The 16,420-nt window shown below is 41.3% G+C and overlaps 1 protein-coding gene across 1 annotated transcript in view; it reads left to right on the forward strand.

Moving 5' to 3' along the window:
• The window catches only part of LOC115411482 (melanoma receptor tyrosine-protein kinase-like), an 89,818-nt gene extending 73,398 nt beyond the window's left edge, over nt 1–16,420 (forward strand). Inside the window, 11 exon segments of the mRNA XM_030123639.1 lie at nt 400–522; nt 3,852–3,950; nt 5,659–5,844; nt 8,621–8,696; nt 10,440–10,586; nt 10,715–10,812; nt 12,425–12,436; nt 12,439–12,570; nt 12,659–12,752; nt 14,498–14,593; nt 14,596–16,420. Of these exon segments, the coding sequence (XP_029979499.1) occupies nt 400–522; nt 3,852–3,950; nt 5,659–5,844; nt 8,621–8,696; nt 10,440–10,586; nt 10,715–10,812; nt 12,425–12,436; nt 12,439–12,570; nt 12,659–12,752; nt 14,498–14,593; nt 14,596–14,834 (1,302 nt within the window). The 3' untranslated portion in view covers nt 14,835–16,420.

Here is a 16,420-nt window from a genome sequence, read left to right on the forward strand (position 1 = left end):
TTCTTTATTTTATTGATAATTTTGTGTATATGTGTTCATTTAACTGATTATTTTGTTCCATTTATTGATTATTTTATTATTCTCTGGTTTATTTTGTTCATTTGATTGATTATTTTGTTCATTTCTGTTCATTTAAGTGATTATTTTGTTCACTTCATTAATTATTTTGTCCATCCTATTGTTGTTTTCTAGTGGTGAATATACTAGAATAAACAGAATATTATGAGATTACGAAGATACAAATTTTAGAGAAATAATCAGTGGGGGTCAGAAGGGACATTCATGGCTTAATCCTAAATATTCGAGTATATAAATGTTTTCTCTTATTAGTCTTTGTTTGCTGTGGTAAGTGCTAGGCATTCTGGGATATCCTCATGTGTTTCCATGTCTGTGATGCAGCTGGTGGAGCCGCTGACCCCTAGTGGCCAGGCCCCGAACCAGGCCCTGCTCCGGATCCTGAAGGAGACCGAGATTAAGAAGATCCGGGTCCTGGGATCCGGGGCCTTCGGGACCGTCTTCAAGGTACAAACAGCAGACGCAAACGCCACGGGCCGTCTGTCAGTAAAATGCACCTGCACCCCGACAGAAACCCCTGCAGATCCACAGGTTGATCTGGTCCAAACCACGTCCAGCCACACATGAACCAGAGCCCAACCTGAAAGGACAAACATGTCATCATATAAATACACAACTGTCAAAAGACTGAAAAAACCTGACATTATGAAGTTTCACCAGAATTAAGTCACAGGAGGGGGAGCTTGGGTTGCACTTCTCAGGGCTCCATGCTCCGCACGGCTACGTGAAGGCAGGTTTATTAACTTCCATTACCAACCACACGTGTGTGATACAGCACATCCTCTAGTGCAGCAGCACAGAGCCTTCAGTCATGGTGTCAAACTCAAACGTTCCCTCCATCCAGTCAACTCAGCTGCCCTCCCCCCAGAGGCACAACATGAGTCACATGACTGCACAACGCATAACAGGAACCAGCTTTTAACGCATATTTCAACATGCAAAGTAGCACACCATCACATGACTCAGCAACACTGCAAACTACGCCAGTCACATGACTCAGCACAAACTGTCGGACAGTGCAGTCAGTGTGGCTCACTACAACACGAATAAAACAAGTGGAGACAGAAGTTTGGAGTCTAAGCTCATACACCAATAACCCTACTATATAATGCACCTTTTAGCCCCGCCCTGTGTCCGCTGTCCGTCCCATTGATGTCCGATCCATGTTGCAAACGCGGGACACGGGAGGGCGTTTGGGAACAATGCTGCTGTTGCACCACGGGAGGGCACTAGCGTACAAGGAACCACGGGTACAGTGCCACTAGTACAAACAGCACACTGTTAGAATCAGTGTTGTCCGCTGACTTTTAGTCTGCGTGCAGGGATGTTTTTTGAGCCCGTAAGTCACAACTTCAAACCACGACTCATGACTTTGTGACGTTCCAGGCTAGTCACACCAAACTGCCTGAGCGCAAGGAAGTGGTAGCTAGATGTAAACAAACCAACATGGTGGAGCGTACCTTATGTTCATTTATAGTCATTTCTATCACCAAAGGTGTTTGATCGTTGCTTATTTGAGGGAAACAGAGGAGGAAAAACGGCGCATAAGGACAGAGAAGCTGATCTACCTTCGATGTTCTTTGTGTATTTGGATTCAGATTTGGTTTTAATTTCTTCTGTCACTCATTGGACTGAAAACTAGCTAACACGAGTGCAGCTGCTGATTATACAGAACATTTACAGATAAATAATGTCAGAGAAATACCTTATTTTAATTAACTGTCTGCATAAACACCACATCCATGGGGGGGCGCCACTGCTGCGTGACGTCAGAACTCAGAACTGGGAGAACATGGATCTAGTACCAGTTCGGGTGGAAGTCCCAGGTTTGACTGAACATTCCAGTGCATTTACACCAGTAGAAGGACGGAAGAACACCAGTAGAAGGACGGAAAAACAGCAGTTACAGGTGGACTGGAACGCAGCATGACTACTCATTACAGTCCTTAAATATTTAAAAAACGATATTATATAAGTAGTCGTACACGTACACTACATGACGAGTTTGACCTCAAAGTCCAGTTCAAGCTCAGAAACAAAAATTCACAACTAGATGAGCTGAAAATGCTAACCAATGTTACCTAGCATCGCATCTGTTAGTAAATAAAGATAGTTAACTATTAGTTATAATTTAGTCCATCTTATGCCATTTAAGACCAGTTAAATCCTGTATTACTACATAAAGGAAACACCAGTAACATCGGCTGCAGGTCACAGTTTTCTTTTTTCTGTAACTTTGTAACTGTGAGCTAACTTAGCTAACTTTAGCTTGGCATGAGCTAGTTTTTATTAATCAAGCTGAGGCTACATTGTGAATATTGTACCTAAATACATTTTATAATCCTCTCTGTCTCTATTTACTTATAGCTTCCTTTTTCCAGATGTATTAGTCGGTTTTATCTTTAGTTGGTCCATGTCATGTTTTAAATGCTAGCTAATGTTTTCTAACATCGGTTTGCTAAGCTAGCTAATGTTAGCTTTGCACAAAGTAGATTTATTGATCTGTTAAAGGCTATCTTATATTGTGATTAAGACTCCTAAATACATATTGTTGTCTTTTTTCTACTTTTCTTATGATATTTTGGAGCTATTTTCACAAAAATTTCATATTTCCTTTTTACACTCAATACCAGTTATCCATGGTTTTTCCCTTAACACTTATGCTCATTAGCTTAGCACATGGTTGTTAGTAAACAGACAGCGGGCTAATTACAGTGAGTTGATCAATTTTCTACCCTTTGAGATTTAGAAAATACTGAATCATTATATAAAAGAAACATGAGTAAAAGGTTAGAGTCATTTTCTCTGTTTGCTAACATCTGTATGCTAACTTAGCTAACATTAGCTCAGCATGAAGTTGTTTTCATGATCAAGTAAAGGCTATTTTGTGAATATTGTTCCAACAAATATATTATAATCCCCTCTGTCAATATTTTTTCTGAAAGTTAATGTTTCCTTTTTCCAGATTCATTAGACAGTTTCTTCTTAAAATTGGTCCCTGTTATGTTTTAAATGCTGACTAATGTTTCTAACATCTGTATGCTAAGCTAGCTAATGTTACTTTTGTACACGGCTGTATTGTAATTAAAGATCCTAAATACATATTGTCTTTTTCTTCTTACTTCTCATATGATCCTTTAGAGCTATTTTCACCAAAAAAAATTATATAATTTCCTTTTTACACTCAAAACCATTTGTTCATTGTTTTTCCCTGAACACTAATGCTTATTAGCTTAGCATGCAGTCGTTAGCAAACAAAGCCAGTTCAGCTGATCAATTTTCTACCCTCTTAAACTGAGACAATACTTCATTATTAAATAAAAGAAACATCAATAAAAGGTCAGAGTTATTTTCTGTTTGCTAACATCTTCATGCTAAGCTAGCTAACGTTAGCCAGGCATGTGGTAGTTTTTATTGATAAATGAAGAATATATTGTGAACGTAGCTCTGAAATATATAATGTAGACCTTTCTTTTTACATGTCTATGAACTTTTCCATCATTTTACTGGTGGCGCTGATTAAACAGAACCTGCAAATTTAGCAAAAACCTTCACGTCAACGAAAGGATGAAGTGGTGAAAGGTCAAAGTCCCTGATGTTCCAGATTTCAGATTATGAGGCGAGGGTAGTGGGTGTATTGGACGTACAGTATGTGATTTTTACACTGAAGGTCTGATCAGTGAACCTTTAGTTACTTTCATGTCTAAAACAGTAACGGTACGTGACCCTGGAGATTTTACACATTTGTCAACATGTTCATTCATGATGTTTTTCAGGGTCTGTGGGTTCCAGACGGAGAAAATGTGAAAATCCCAGTCGCCATAAAAGTTCTCAGAGAAGCAACGTCGCCCAAAGCGAACCAAGAAATCCTCGACGTAAGGCGTTCATTTTCTAAACTTTTAAACTGTCAACTATCATGTGATTCATAACGTGTAGAATAAAGACTGTAACCATAGTAACCGACCGAAACCGATATTCAACTTTAACTTCAGACAAATCATCATTACTCAATTAATCGTTGTTCATTTTATGGCTTACTTTGTTCATTTCTGTTAATTTAACAGATCATTTTGTTCATTTTATTGATTATTTTGTGCATTTTATGGTTTATTTTGTTTGTTCCTGTTCATTTATGGTTTATTTTGTTCATTTCTATACATTTTATGGTTATTTTGTTCATCTCTGTCCATTTAACTGATTATTTTCTTCATTTATTGATTATTTGTGCATTTTATGGTTTATTTTGTTTGTTCCTGTTCATTTTGTGGTTTATTTTGTTCATTTCTGTACATTTATGGTTTATTTGTTGGTTTCTATACATTTTATGGTTTATTTTGTTCATCTCTGTCCATTTAACAGATTATTTTGTGTTGTCTCTCGTGTAATCAGTTCAGTCTTTCTTCTTATTCTTTTTATTTCCAGCAGCAGGAGGAGAAAACACCAGCTGTTGTGAAATCCTTCTAAGGAGATGAAACACTGTCTTTTATATATTGTTGATGTGTGTTGTTTTTTGCAGTTAATTTACAGAGATTAATGACGTATTGATTATTTAATTCCTCAGAGCCACTTAGAGCCAACCAACATCACACAGATATTGATCCGTTCACATAAGAGACTGAAAAGCAGCACATTTCAATAATAATAATAATACTCATAATAATAATATATTTTATTTGTATAGCGCTTGCACAGAACTCAAAGACACTTTACATGCAGCAGATCAAACAGAAACCATATAAACCAAATAAAGTAACTGTAATAGTTTTTACAACATAATAACTGTGGCAGCTCTGCTTTTTTCAGTCGTTTCTTGTGCTTTGTCTGTTGTTTTCTATTTTTATCCATCTGTTGTTTTCATGTTGCACCTTCTTATCTTTTTTATTGTATTATATACATTGATTTTTTGGTGAATCTTTTGTGTTTTGTATTTTATGTTTGAATTGTGTTGTGTCTTTTATGTTGTTTTTTGTATGTTTAATGTTGTTTTTGTTGTGTTGCCTCTTTTCTTCTGTTTATCGTTGTGTCTTTTATGTGGTTTTTCATTGTATCTTTTATGTTATTTACGTTGTTGTCATAGTTCTGTCGGTTGTCATCGTTCTTTCTGCTGTCATTGGTTTGTCTGTTGTTGTCATGGTTACGTCTACTGTTGTTGTTCCGTCTGTTGTTGTCGTGGTTACGTCTGTTGTTGTTGTCCTTTCTGTTGTGTTGTTCCGTCAGTTGTTGCCGTCGTACTTTCTGTTGCTGTCATGGTTACATCTGTTTTTGTTGTTCTTTCTGCTGTCATTGTTCCGTCTGTTGTTGTCATGGTTACATCAGTTGTGGTCATTCTTTCTACTCTCATCGTTCTGTTTGTTGTCATGGTTACATCTGTTATCATCGTTCTTTCTCCTGTCGTCGTTCCCGCTGTTGTCATGATTATGTCTGTTGTCATGGTTACATCTGTTGCCATTGTTCTTTCTGCTGTCGTCATTCTGTCTGTTGTCATGGTTACGTCTGTTTTCGTCGTTCCTTCTGCTGTCACAGTCTTTTGATGGCCAGCCTGGTTTTCCTGATGCCTTGTCTTGGGACTTCCTGTTTGTGCAGGAGGCCTACGTGATGGCGAGCGTGGACCACCCTCACGTCTGTCGTCTTCTGGGGATCTGCCTGACGTCGTCGGTGCAGCTGGTCACTCAGCTGATGCCGTTCGGTTGCCTCCTGGACTACGTTCGCCACCACCGCCAGCGCATGGGCGCCCAGTGGCTGCTCAACTGGTGCGTCCAGATCGCCAAGGTGAGAATCAAACGCCCCAGGCACGGCGCGGTCGGCGGCTCCGCCCTTAATCCCACCGACGCTTATTAGTGTGTGAAACGGCACCAGTTTAGTCTGAACTAATCTGCTGACATTCCCATCTGGGTTTGAAAGAGGTGGGAAAACCACAGCCGCCAAGGTCAAGCAGATCAGCGGAAAGTCCTCCTGTTGTTCTGCGGCTGTAAAGGAGGAAAACAAACGCCTCCGTCTTCATTTTCCCAAAACAAAAAGACACGTTTGACCCAAAGCTGAACACAAACTCTGGACTCATTAAACCCACAATGAACACCAGCGAAAAAGAATACAACTAAACGGAAATAAAATAACTAAACGGAAATAAAATCATTCATTCATTTTTCACCCAGAAAAGGGATTTTAGATTAGATTAGACATAGATTTAATGTTTTTATTGATGAATGCTTTCTTTTTTTGCACCATGTGGAGCAGTACCATGTACTTAGTATGTCTGTGCAATGATAATGAAAATATACTGAACAAAAATATAAATGCACGACTTTTGTTTTTGCTCCCATTTTTCATGAGCTGAACTCAAAGATCTAAAACTTTTCTGTGTCACACAAGGTTTATTTCTCTCAAATATTGTTCACAATCTGTCCTACATTTGTGTTAGTGAACACTTCTTCTTTGCTGAGATAATCCATCCACCTCACAGCTGTGGCATATTAAGATGCTGATTAGACAGCAGGATTTTTGCACAGGTGTGCCTTAGGCTGGCCACAATAAAAGGCCACTCCAAAATGTGCAGTTTTATCACACAGCACAATACCACAGATGTCACAAGTTTGGAGGGAATATGCACTGGTCATGCTGACTTCAGGAATCTCCAGCAGAGCTTTTGCCTGTGAATTGAATGTTCATTTCTCTACCATAAGCCATCTGCAAAGCTGTTTCAGAGAATTCATGAAGAAGACTGTGTGAGGAAAATGGTGGTCACACCAAATACTGACTGGTTTTCTGACCCCCCTGGACCACCCAATACAGTAAAAGTGCACATTTTAGAGTGGCCTTTTATTGTGGCCAGCCTAAGTCACACCTGTGCAATAATCCTGCTGTCTAATCAGCATCTGGATCTGCCACACCTGTGAGGTGGATGGATTATCTCAGCAAAGGACAAAGGAGAAGTGCTCACTCACACAGATTTAGACAAATTTATGAAACAATATTTGAGAGAAATAGGCCTTTTGTGTACAGAGAAAAAGTTTTAGATCTTTGCGTTTAGCTCATGAAAAATGGGAGCAAAAACAAAAGTCGTGCATTTATATTTTTGTTCAGTGTATATCTTATCTTAGATAGATCTTTATGGATCCCTCAGGACATAAAGGATCTAGTAGCAGCACAACACCAAATGTATAAGAAATATGACAACAAAAAGAGGAAAAAAATGTTAACAATGGCTCTAAAAATCGTAGTGGAGAAACAGGCAATTGCACATTTGAAAGTACTAATGGAAATAAGTAATAAAGTAGTAATAATAATAGCAAGTAATTATGTTCTATTACAATAGGCATAGTATGTGTTTATTATTATTATTATTAATTATTATTATTATTATTATTAATAATAATAATAATAATAATGGATTGGATTTATATAGTGCCTTCTAGACACCCAAAGCACTTTACATTATTGACCCATTATTCATTCGCACTCACATTCTCCCTCTGGTGGTGGTAAACTACATCTGTAGCCACAGCTGCCCTGATAATAATAATAATAATAATATAATATAATAATAATAATAATAATAATAATAATGATAATGATAATAATAATAGTGTGATGGAATGAGCTCATCTCCATCTGGTCAGTTCTTCTAAATAACGCTCAAACTCACTGTGGTCAATGTGTAGGGGATGAGTTACCTGAAGAGCGCCACCTGGTGCATCGGGATCTGGCTGCGAGGAATGTCCTGGTGAAAACTCCACACCACGTGAAGATCACAGACTTCGGCCTGGCCAAGCTGCTGACGGCCAACGAGAGCGAGTACCACGCTGACGGAGGAAGGTGAGACCCCGGGTCAGACAGACGTAAGACCACACCGGAGCGTCCGGGGTTGGACAGGTCTGAGCTCCTCTGGACGCTCCGGTGTCCAGGGGTTGGACAGGTCTGAGCTCCTCTGGACGCTCCGGTGTCCAGGGTTGGACAGGTCTGAGCTCCTCTGGACGCTCCGGTGTCCAGGGGTTGGACAGGTCTGAGCTCCTCTGGACGCTCCGTGTCCAGGGGTTGGGACAGTCTGAGCTCCTCTGGACGCTCCGGTGTCCAGGGGTTGACAGGTCTGAGCTCCCTCGGTACCTCCGTTGGTCCAGGTTGGACAGGATCTGAGCTCCTCTGGACGCTCCGGGTCCAGGGGGTTGGGACAGGTCTGAGCTCCGCTGGACGCTCCGGTGTCCAGGGGTTGGACAGGTCTGAGCTCCTCTGGAACGCTACCGGTGGTCACCAGGGGTTGGACAGTCTGAGCTCCTCTGGACGCTCCGGTGTCCAGGGGTTTGACAGGTCTGAGCTCCTCTGGACGCTCCAGTGTCCAGGGGTTGGACATGTCTGAGCTCCTCTGGACGCTTCGGTGTCCATGGGTTGGACAGGTCTGAGCTCCTCTGGACGCTCCGGTGTCCAGGGGTTGGACAGGTCTGAGCTCCTACTGGACGCTCCGGTGGTCCAGGGGTTGGACAGGTCTGAGCTCCTCTGGACGCTTCCGGTGTCCAGGGGTGGACAGGTCTGAGCTCCTCTGGTGTCTCCGCAGGTTCCCATCAAGTGGATGGCGTTGGAGTCCATCCTCCAGTGGACGTACACCCACCAGAGCGACGTCTGGAGCTATGGTCTGTCCTCCGTCCTGTGTCTTTTATGTTGTTTTTGTGTCTTTAATATGTGTTTGTTGCATGTTTTATATTATTTTTGTGTCTTTTGCATTAAGTTTTTTGTGTCTTTTACGTTGGTTTGGTTGCATCTTTTATGTCGTTTTTGTTTTGAGTCTTTACATTCTTTTTTGTCTTTTATGTTGTTTTTGGTGTCTTTGATGTTTTGTCGTGTCTTTTTTTCTTGTTTTTGTATTGTCTTTTGCATGTTTTTGTGTCTTTTATGTTGTTTTTGTGTCTTTATGTTTTGTCGTGTCGTTTTTTCTTGTTTTTGTTTTGTCTTTTGCATTGTTTTTTGTGTCTTTTATGTTGTTTTTGTGTCTTTTATGTTTTGTCGTGTCTTTTTTCTTGTTTTTGTTTTGTCTTTTGCAGTTGTTTTTTTGTGTCTTTTATGTTGTTTTGTGTCTTTTTATGCTTTTTGTCGTGTCTTTTTTCTTGTTTTGTCTTTGCATTGTTTTTGTGTCTTTTATGTTGTTTTTGTGTCTTTTATGTTTTGGTCGTGTCTTTTTCTTGTTTGTCTTGTGCATTGTTTTGTGTCTTTTATGTTGTTTTTGTGTCTTTACACTGTTTTTCTATCTTTTAGGTTGTTTTTTGTGTCTTTTATATTGTTTTTGTGTCTTTTACATTTTTGTGTTGTGTTATGTTGTTTTTGTTACATCTTTTACACTGTTTTTCTATCTTTTAGGTTGTTTTTGTGTCTTTTATGTTTTTGTCGTGTCTTTTTTGTGGTTTTTGTTTTGTCTTTTTGCATTGTTTTTGTCTTTTACATATTTGTTGTCTTATGTTGTTTTTGTTACATCTTTTACATTGTTTTGTATCTTTTAGGTTGTTTTTGTGTCTTTTATGTTTTTGTCGTGTCTTTTTTGTGGTTTTTGTTTTGTCTTTTACACTGTTTTTCTATCTTTTAGGTTGTTTTTGTGTCTTTTATGTTTTTGTCGTGTCTTTTTTCTTGTTTTGTCTTTCGCATTGTTTTTGTGTCTTTTATGTTGTTTTTGTGTCTTTTACACTGTTTTTCTATCTTTTAGGTTGTTTTGTGTCTTTTATATTGTTTTTGTGTCTTTTACATTTTTGTGTTGTGTTATGTTGTTTTTGTTACATCTTTTACACTGTTTTTCTATCTTTTAGGTTGTTTTTGTGTCTTTTATGTTTTTGTCGTGTCTTTTTTGTGGTTTTTGTTTTGTCTTTTGCATTGTTTTTGTCTTTTACATATTTGTTGTCTTATGTTGTTTTTGTTACATCTTTTACATTGTTTTTGTGTCTTTTAGGTTGTTTGTGTGTCTTTTACACTGTTTTTCTATCTTTTAGGTTGTTTTTGTGTTTTTAATGTTTTTGTTGTGTCTTTTTTGTTGTTTTTGTTACATCTTTTACTTGTTTTTGTTGCATCTTTTTTTGTTTTGTTGTGTCTTTTGTTGTTCACGTTGTGTTGCGATTATTTGGTTTGTTTTATGGATGAATAATATAAAGAACGAAATCAATAAAATAAACAAAATAAGAAACAAACTAGAAAAGAAACAAATAATAATAAAATAACACATTGTAAACGAGTGTCAAATTGAGTCCAGTGATGATCGATCAGCGTCTCGTGTCTGATGTTTGAAATAACTTGAGAACAGTTCAGACTGTGAGCGGTGGCTTTTCCGGTTCATTTTCTGAGCATTGGATCTTATTCGTTTGTGTGTTTGTACTTTGCCTCGTCTTCGGCCGCAGGCGTCACCGTGTGGGAGCTGATGACGTTCGGGTCGAAGCCGTACGACGGCATCTCTGCCACCGACATCGCCTCGGTCCTGGAGCGAGGAGACCGCCTCCCTCAGCCTCCCATCTGCACCATCGACGTCTACATGATCATGGTCAAATGTAAGAGGGCGGAGTCAGGGCCGCATGCTAACGCCCACCAAGGGCCCACAGGAAGTACTGAGCCAGGTGTGTGTGTGTGTGTGTGTGCGTGCGTGCGTGTGTGTGTGTATGTGTGTGTCCATCCACAGGTTGGATGATCGACCCGTCCAGTCGGCCCAGGTTCAGAGAACTGGTCCGGGACTTCTCCAGGATGGCCAGCGACCCACAACGATACCTGGTCATACAGGTACGGAGGTGTTGCATCATGAGAAAGGAAAAAAAAAAAACACACCTTTAATTATGTCTATTGAGAAATGCTGATTTTACCTTAAAAATACTGATGGAAATAGAAGACGAAATAAAATCCATGGAATTAGATTCAGTTAGCAACAAAACAGATGAACTGGAGACGGAACAAAACCAAAAATATGCAATTAGATGAAAAAGACAAAAAAGACGCAAAAAAATATACAATTAGACGAAAAGACACAGTAAGACGAAAAATATAGCAATTAGACAGAAAAGATGCAGTAAAGAAAAAATATGCAAAGTTATGACAAAGACATAAAAGACGCAAAAAAAAAAAAATATATATACATTAGACAAAAAACACTGAAAATATGCGAAAAAATAAAAAATACACAATTAGATGAAAAGACAAAAAAGACGCAAAAAATATACAATTACGCAAAAAAGACAGAAAAGCCGCAGTAAGATGAAATATGCAATTAGACAAAAAAGACAGAAAAGATGCAAAAATGAAAAATACACAGACGAAAAAGACAGAAAAGACGCAGTAAGACGAAAAATATGCAATTTTACAACAACGACATAAAAGACATAAAAATAAAAAGTATACAATCGGATGAAAAAGATAAACAGATGCAGTTAGACGAAACAAACAGAAAAGATGCAAAAAATAAAAATACACAACTAGACGAAAAAGACAAAATATGCAAAAAATAAAAAAAATACAATTAGACGAAAAAGACAGACAACATGCAAAGACACAGTCAGACAAGAAGGACACAGATAGCTGCATTAAAGGTCAGTAAAAGTCCACATAAAACACGATAAAACAGATGCAATTAAAGAAAGACGAAAAGACAAAAATGTCAGAAAAGACAAAAGAAGACAGGAGAGACAAACAGCTGTTCAGTTCTGTCTGCTTCTGTCCTGTGTCCCTCTTGGACCCTGTGGACCCTGTGTCCCTCTGTGGACCCTGTGTACCCTCTGTGTCCCTCTGTGGACCCTGTGTCACCTGTGTCCCTCTGTGGCCCTGTGTCCCTCTGTGGTACCCCGCTGTGGACCCTGTGGACCCTGTGTCCCTCTGTGGACCCTGTGGACCCTCTGTGTCCCTCTGTGGACCTGTGTCCCCCTGTGTCCCTCTGTGGACCCTAGTGGGACCGTGTGTCCCTCTGTGGACCCTGTGGACCGTGTGTCCTCTGTGGACCTGTGTCCCCCTGTGTCCCTCTGTGGACCCTGGGACGCGTGTGTCCCTCTGTGGACCTGTGTCCCCCTGTGTCCTCTGTGTCCTCTGTGGACCCTGTTGTCCCCCTGTGGACCCCGTGTCCCCCTGTGGACCCTGCTGGACCCGTGCCTGTGTCCCCTGTGGACCCTGTGTCCCCCTGTGGACCCCGTGTCCCCCTGTGGACCCTGTGTCCCCCTGTGGACCCCGTGTCCCCTGTGGACCCTGCTGGACCCTGTGTCCCCCTGTGGACCCTGCTGGACCCTGTGGACCCTGTGTCCCCCTGTGGACCCTGTGTCCCCCTGTGGACCCTGCTGGACCCCGTGTCCCCCTGCTGGACCCCGTGTCCCCCTGCTGTCTTCATGGATGTGTTTGTTTGTCTCGTTGCCAGGGCGACCTCCCCTCTCTCCCACCGACAGCAGGTTTTACTCCCGCCTCCTGAGCGCTGACGACATGGACGACGTGGTGGACGCCGAGGAGTACCTGCTGCCTTACAAAGGCGCCAGTAACCATGACGACCGGCCCTGCGGCGCTACGGTGAGCTCGCACACACAGCCCTGGTCCGTGGTGTGTGTTTTCAGTGTGTGTTTTCCAAACAGGGGTGTATTCTTCTTCTGTGGTTCAGAACGGACACGCCGTCAGAGGAAACAGCGTCGTCCTGCGTTACATCACAGACCCCACGCTCAACCCGCTGGACAAAGACGACGTCAGCGGACACGGTACGCTAACGCTTCATCTGCAGGTCCACATATAGACCAGCACGTCTGCACCTTTACCCATGATCCTCTAGGGCAGGGGTCTCAAACATGTGTCCCGGGGGACAAAGGTTCCAATCTGGCCTGTGGGATGAATTAGCAAAGTCAAAAATTCCACAGTCTTAAATTGAATTAAGCCAAAAAAATAAATTACCTGAATTAAGGAAAAAATGTTGAATTAAGCAAAAAAAAAAAAAAAAATCTTAAATTTAGCAAAAAATCTTGAATTAACTTCAAATTTTTGTCTTTGTTTTAGTGCAAAAAATAACATTTAATTATGAAAATATTAACATTTACAAACAAGAAAAGCCAGTATCAACATTTCCTGAAAATGTCATGAAAATCTCTCCACAACGTTTTGAGTTATCTTGCTAACACACACACGCACACACACACACACACACACACACACACAAAGCACAGTGATCACAGAAGCTCCTGGTGGAGGAAACTCTCCTGTACCAATAAAATGTGAAGAACCTGAAGAATTATGACCAACCTGAAATGTCTGTATTAAATTCAGTCCAGTTTGAACTCTTTTCTTCCTGGTCCTCAGTGTTTAGTGTCTTTGGAGATCTGATCCAGAATGCACATGGACTAATGAGAAGTGGAGGAAGAAGACTGAGAAAATTACACTGATTTTACTGAAGAAATGTCAGTTTTTTCAGGTTCTTCACATCATTTTGTTTGGATAGTTTATAAAAGTAAGTATTTTCATAATTTAGTAAGTTTTTTTTTTTTTGCTGCACTAAAACATAGACAAAAATTTGGAGTTGTCATTATTGCTGTTTTTCTGTTCGTACTTGACTGGTCTGCTCCACTGCAGATCAGATCAGATGGGGCTGAATGTGGAACCTGAAAGAACAGGAGTTTAGAACCCTGGTGCAGGGTTTAGGACACTGCAGCTGGGACTCTAAACTTCACATCCTACAGTTCAAACCTTTCATGTCTTTGAGCCATGTGTCACAGATCTGGGCTGCAGGTGCATTGTGGGTAAACTGCCATGGGAACCATTTACAGCTCCTTATATGGGCATCCTGGGGGGGGGGGGGGGGGGGGGGGGTGAGGTCACATGTTCACATTTTACAGAAGAAACCTGAGATATGATAGTTTTAAAAAGTGTTTCACTGTTCCACTGTGTTTTATTAATATTTGAGTCATTTTCCACCATGAGAAAAGTGGTTCAATTAGATTAAATTAAATTAAATTAAACTAGATTAAATTAATTAACTTAACTTAAATTAGATTAGATTAGATTCGATTCGATTCGATTCAGTTTGATAGAATGTATTGATCCTTTGGGCAGAACCATCAGGAAATCGAGGTTCCAATATGAACACAGTGAAAATACACATAAGAAAATAGCAAAACAATAAGTACAAAAAACAGTCATGAAAAATTACAATTGAATATTGGAAAGTACTGGTAGAAACAAGTGGTAAAGTAGTAAATAATAATAATAATAATAATAATAATAACATGTAATAAGCAATAGTAATAATGATTACTATGATATAAAACTAATAATATGGAAAAAGTACCTTTCTATTTGTAAAAGTGTGGGTTGTAGATGTGTTAGTTGGATGCTGTGGAGAGCTGACTGTTAGAACCAGATGTGACTGTATCTTCTCTTCGTCCTGCTTGAACCCTTTCCAGCTGTAGAATGTAGTCCAGACCTGCGGCTCAGACTAATCCCTGGTGTTTTCCAGAGTACATGAACCAGAGTATGAGTGAGACCAGCCGCAGCAGCAGGATGTCAGACGTTCTGAACCCCAACTATGAGGACCTGAGTCAGGCCTGGGGGCCACGTGCCTGCCCCCCCCTCTGGAGGACCTGAACACGTCCGGACCCGAATACCTGAACACGATGCAGAGCTCGCTGGCTCTGGCCCCGCCCCCTAGCGACAGTCTCGACAACCTGGACTACCAGGCCCACTTCCTGCCGCAGACCGGATCGGCTTTAACCCCCAACGGACAGTTCCTCCCGGCCGCAGAAAACCTGGAATACCTGGGTCTGGGGGCTGCGCATCATGCCCCCGCCCGCTAGGGGGCAGCAGCACCCAGACCCAGACCCAGAACCGGCACTGACCGGACCTGGCTTTAAGCTGCTGACTGTATTTAAGAGTTGATTTGACACGTTTCCAGTGGATGACGTGTTTTTGACCTTTGACCTGCTGCACTGAGGCCCTGAACCAATGAAGAATTCCCCTTACACCTCCAGAACACAATTACCCATGATTCTCTTGTGGCAGAAGTGAAACTCTTTTTATTTGTGTCAAACTTACCTTTGGAAATGAACGGGGGAAAGTCCTGACTATGTAAATAACAAGTGGAGTTTGAAAGTGAGAACTGACGACGACGCAGACACTGGAAACATGAACAGCCTTTTTATTTGGAATCACAGGTGAATTTGAGAAAAATGATTCAGTGTTGGAGCAAAATTCCCACCAAAACCTGTTTTACCAACAGGAAATTTTTTAAAACCTCATTCAAATACTAAACAGATGTGGGTCAGTGATGAGTAAGAGTTGGGACGTTTGGAAGCGATTTAATCTAAAAAGTGGATTATTTTCCTTGAGGTGTTAGTTGATCCAGTTCAGAGGAGGCAGGTTTTCTGCTGTTATGAGTTCTGAAAACAGACGATTCAAAACTAAAGGACGATTATCACCTAAAAGTGTCTGGTTCAAACCCCAGGCCCCGGCCACACCAAGACGGCTTCAGTCGTATCTGCAGAAGTTTTGTTTCGCAGTGTTTCTTCAACTTTTTGAACAAACGCCCCTTTCCGTCATCATGAGCGCATAAGCCCCCCCCCCACAGAAAAATAAAAGTGCAATCGGGGTATACATTGCATAGATAAGGGGGGGAAACTACAGCCATTACCACCAAAGACTGGGGCGTGGTACCATGATGTACCTTATTGTGGGAGGACCGGGGGGGGCATATGGAACACCCCCCATCCCCCTCTCAGCTTCAAAGCCCCCCGACGGCATCCCAACAATAGAAACACTGTTTTATCGGACAGGCCCTTCGTCCACATGAAACCACCGTTTTCAGTCACTGAAACCACAACTTTTTAAACCAGGTCCCAGACTGGATCCATCTGAAAACGCTGGTTTCACGTCTTCGTCTGTACGACCAAACCAGACCAAACCAAACCAAACCAAACCAAACCACAACTTTTCTAAAACCAGGATGTCAGAGAGCAGCAGCCAGGAGGAGCTATAGGATCAGACCGGTAGAACCATGCTAGCTTTGTGCACACGCTCCACGTCTTCTACTCTGTTTTTTGCAAGAGCGTTCCAACGCCACCTACAGGCCTAGCATTTGTACAACATCGTATTCAGCGGTTTCCAGTGGTTTCGTGCGGACGCAGATACTTCCTGGTGGAACCGGTGGTGTCGGACTCTGCGTTGTGTTTTTTTAAGGACGAGACCTGCACGGATAACTCTGAAGGCAGTCTCCGTTTATTGTTTTTCGGCTCCTGACAAAGTGACAAAGATACAAAAACCTCTGGTCAGCGACCCCCTTAAAACATGCCCCTCTCCCATAGAGATCCGGAACAAAAGGCTAATCCTACTGTAATGGACGTTCTTCTGTGTCCAGTGCGTGTTTGTCCGATCGATGTCCTGATGT

This window comes from Sphaeramia orbicularis, chromosome 20 (assembly GCF_902148855.1).
Source record: "Sphaeramia orbicularis chromosome 20, fSphaOr1.1, whole genome shotgun sequence".
Classification (NCBI taxonomy): Eukaryota; Metazoa; Chordata; class Actinopteri; order Kurtiformes; family Apogonidae; genus Sphaeramia; species Sphaeramia orbicularis.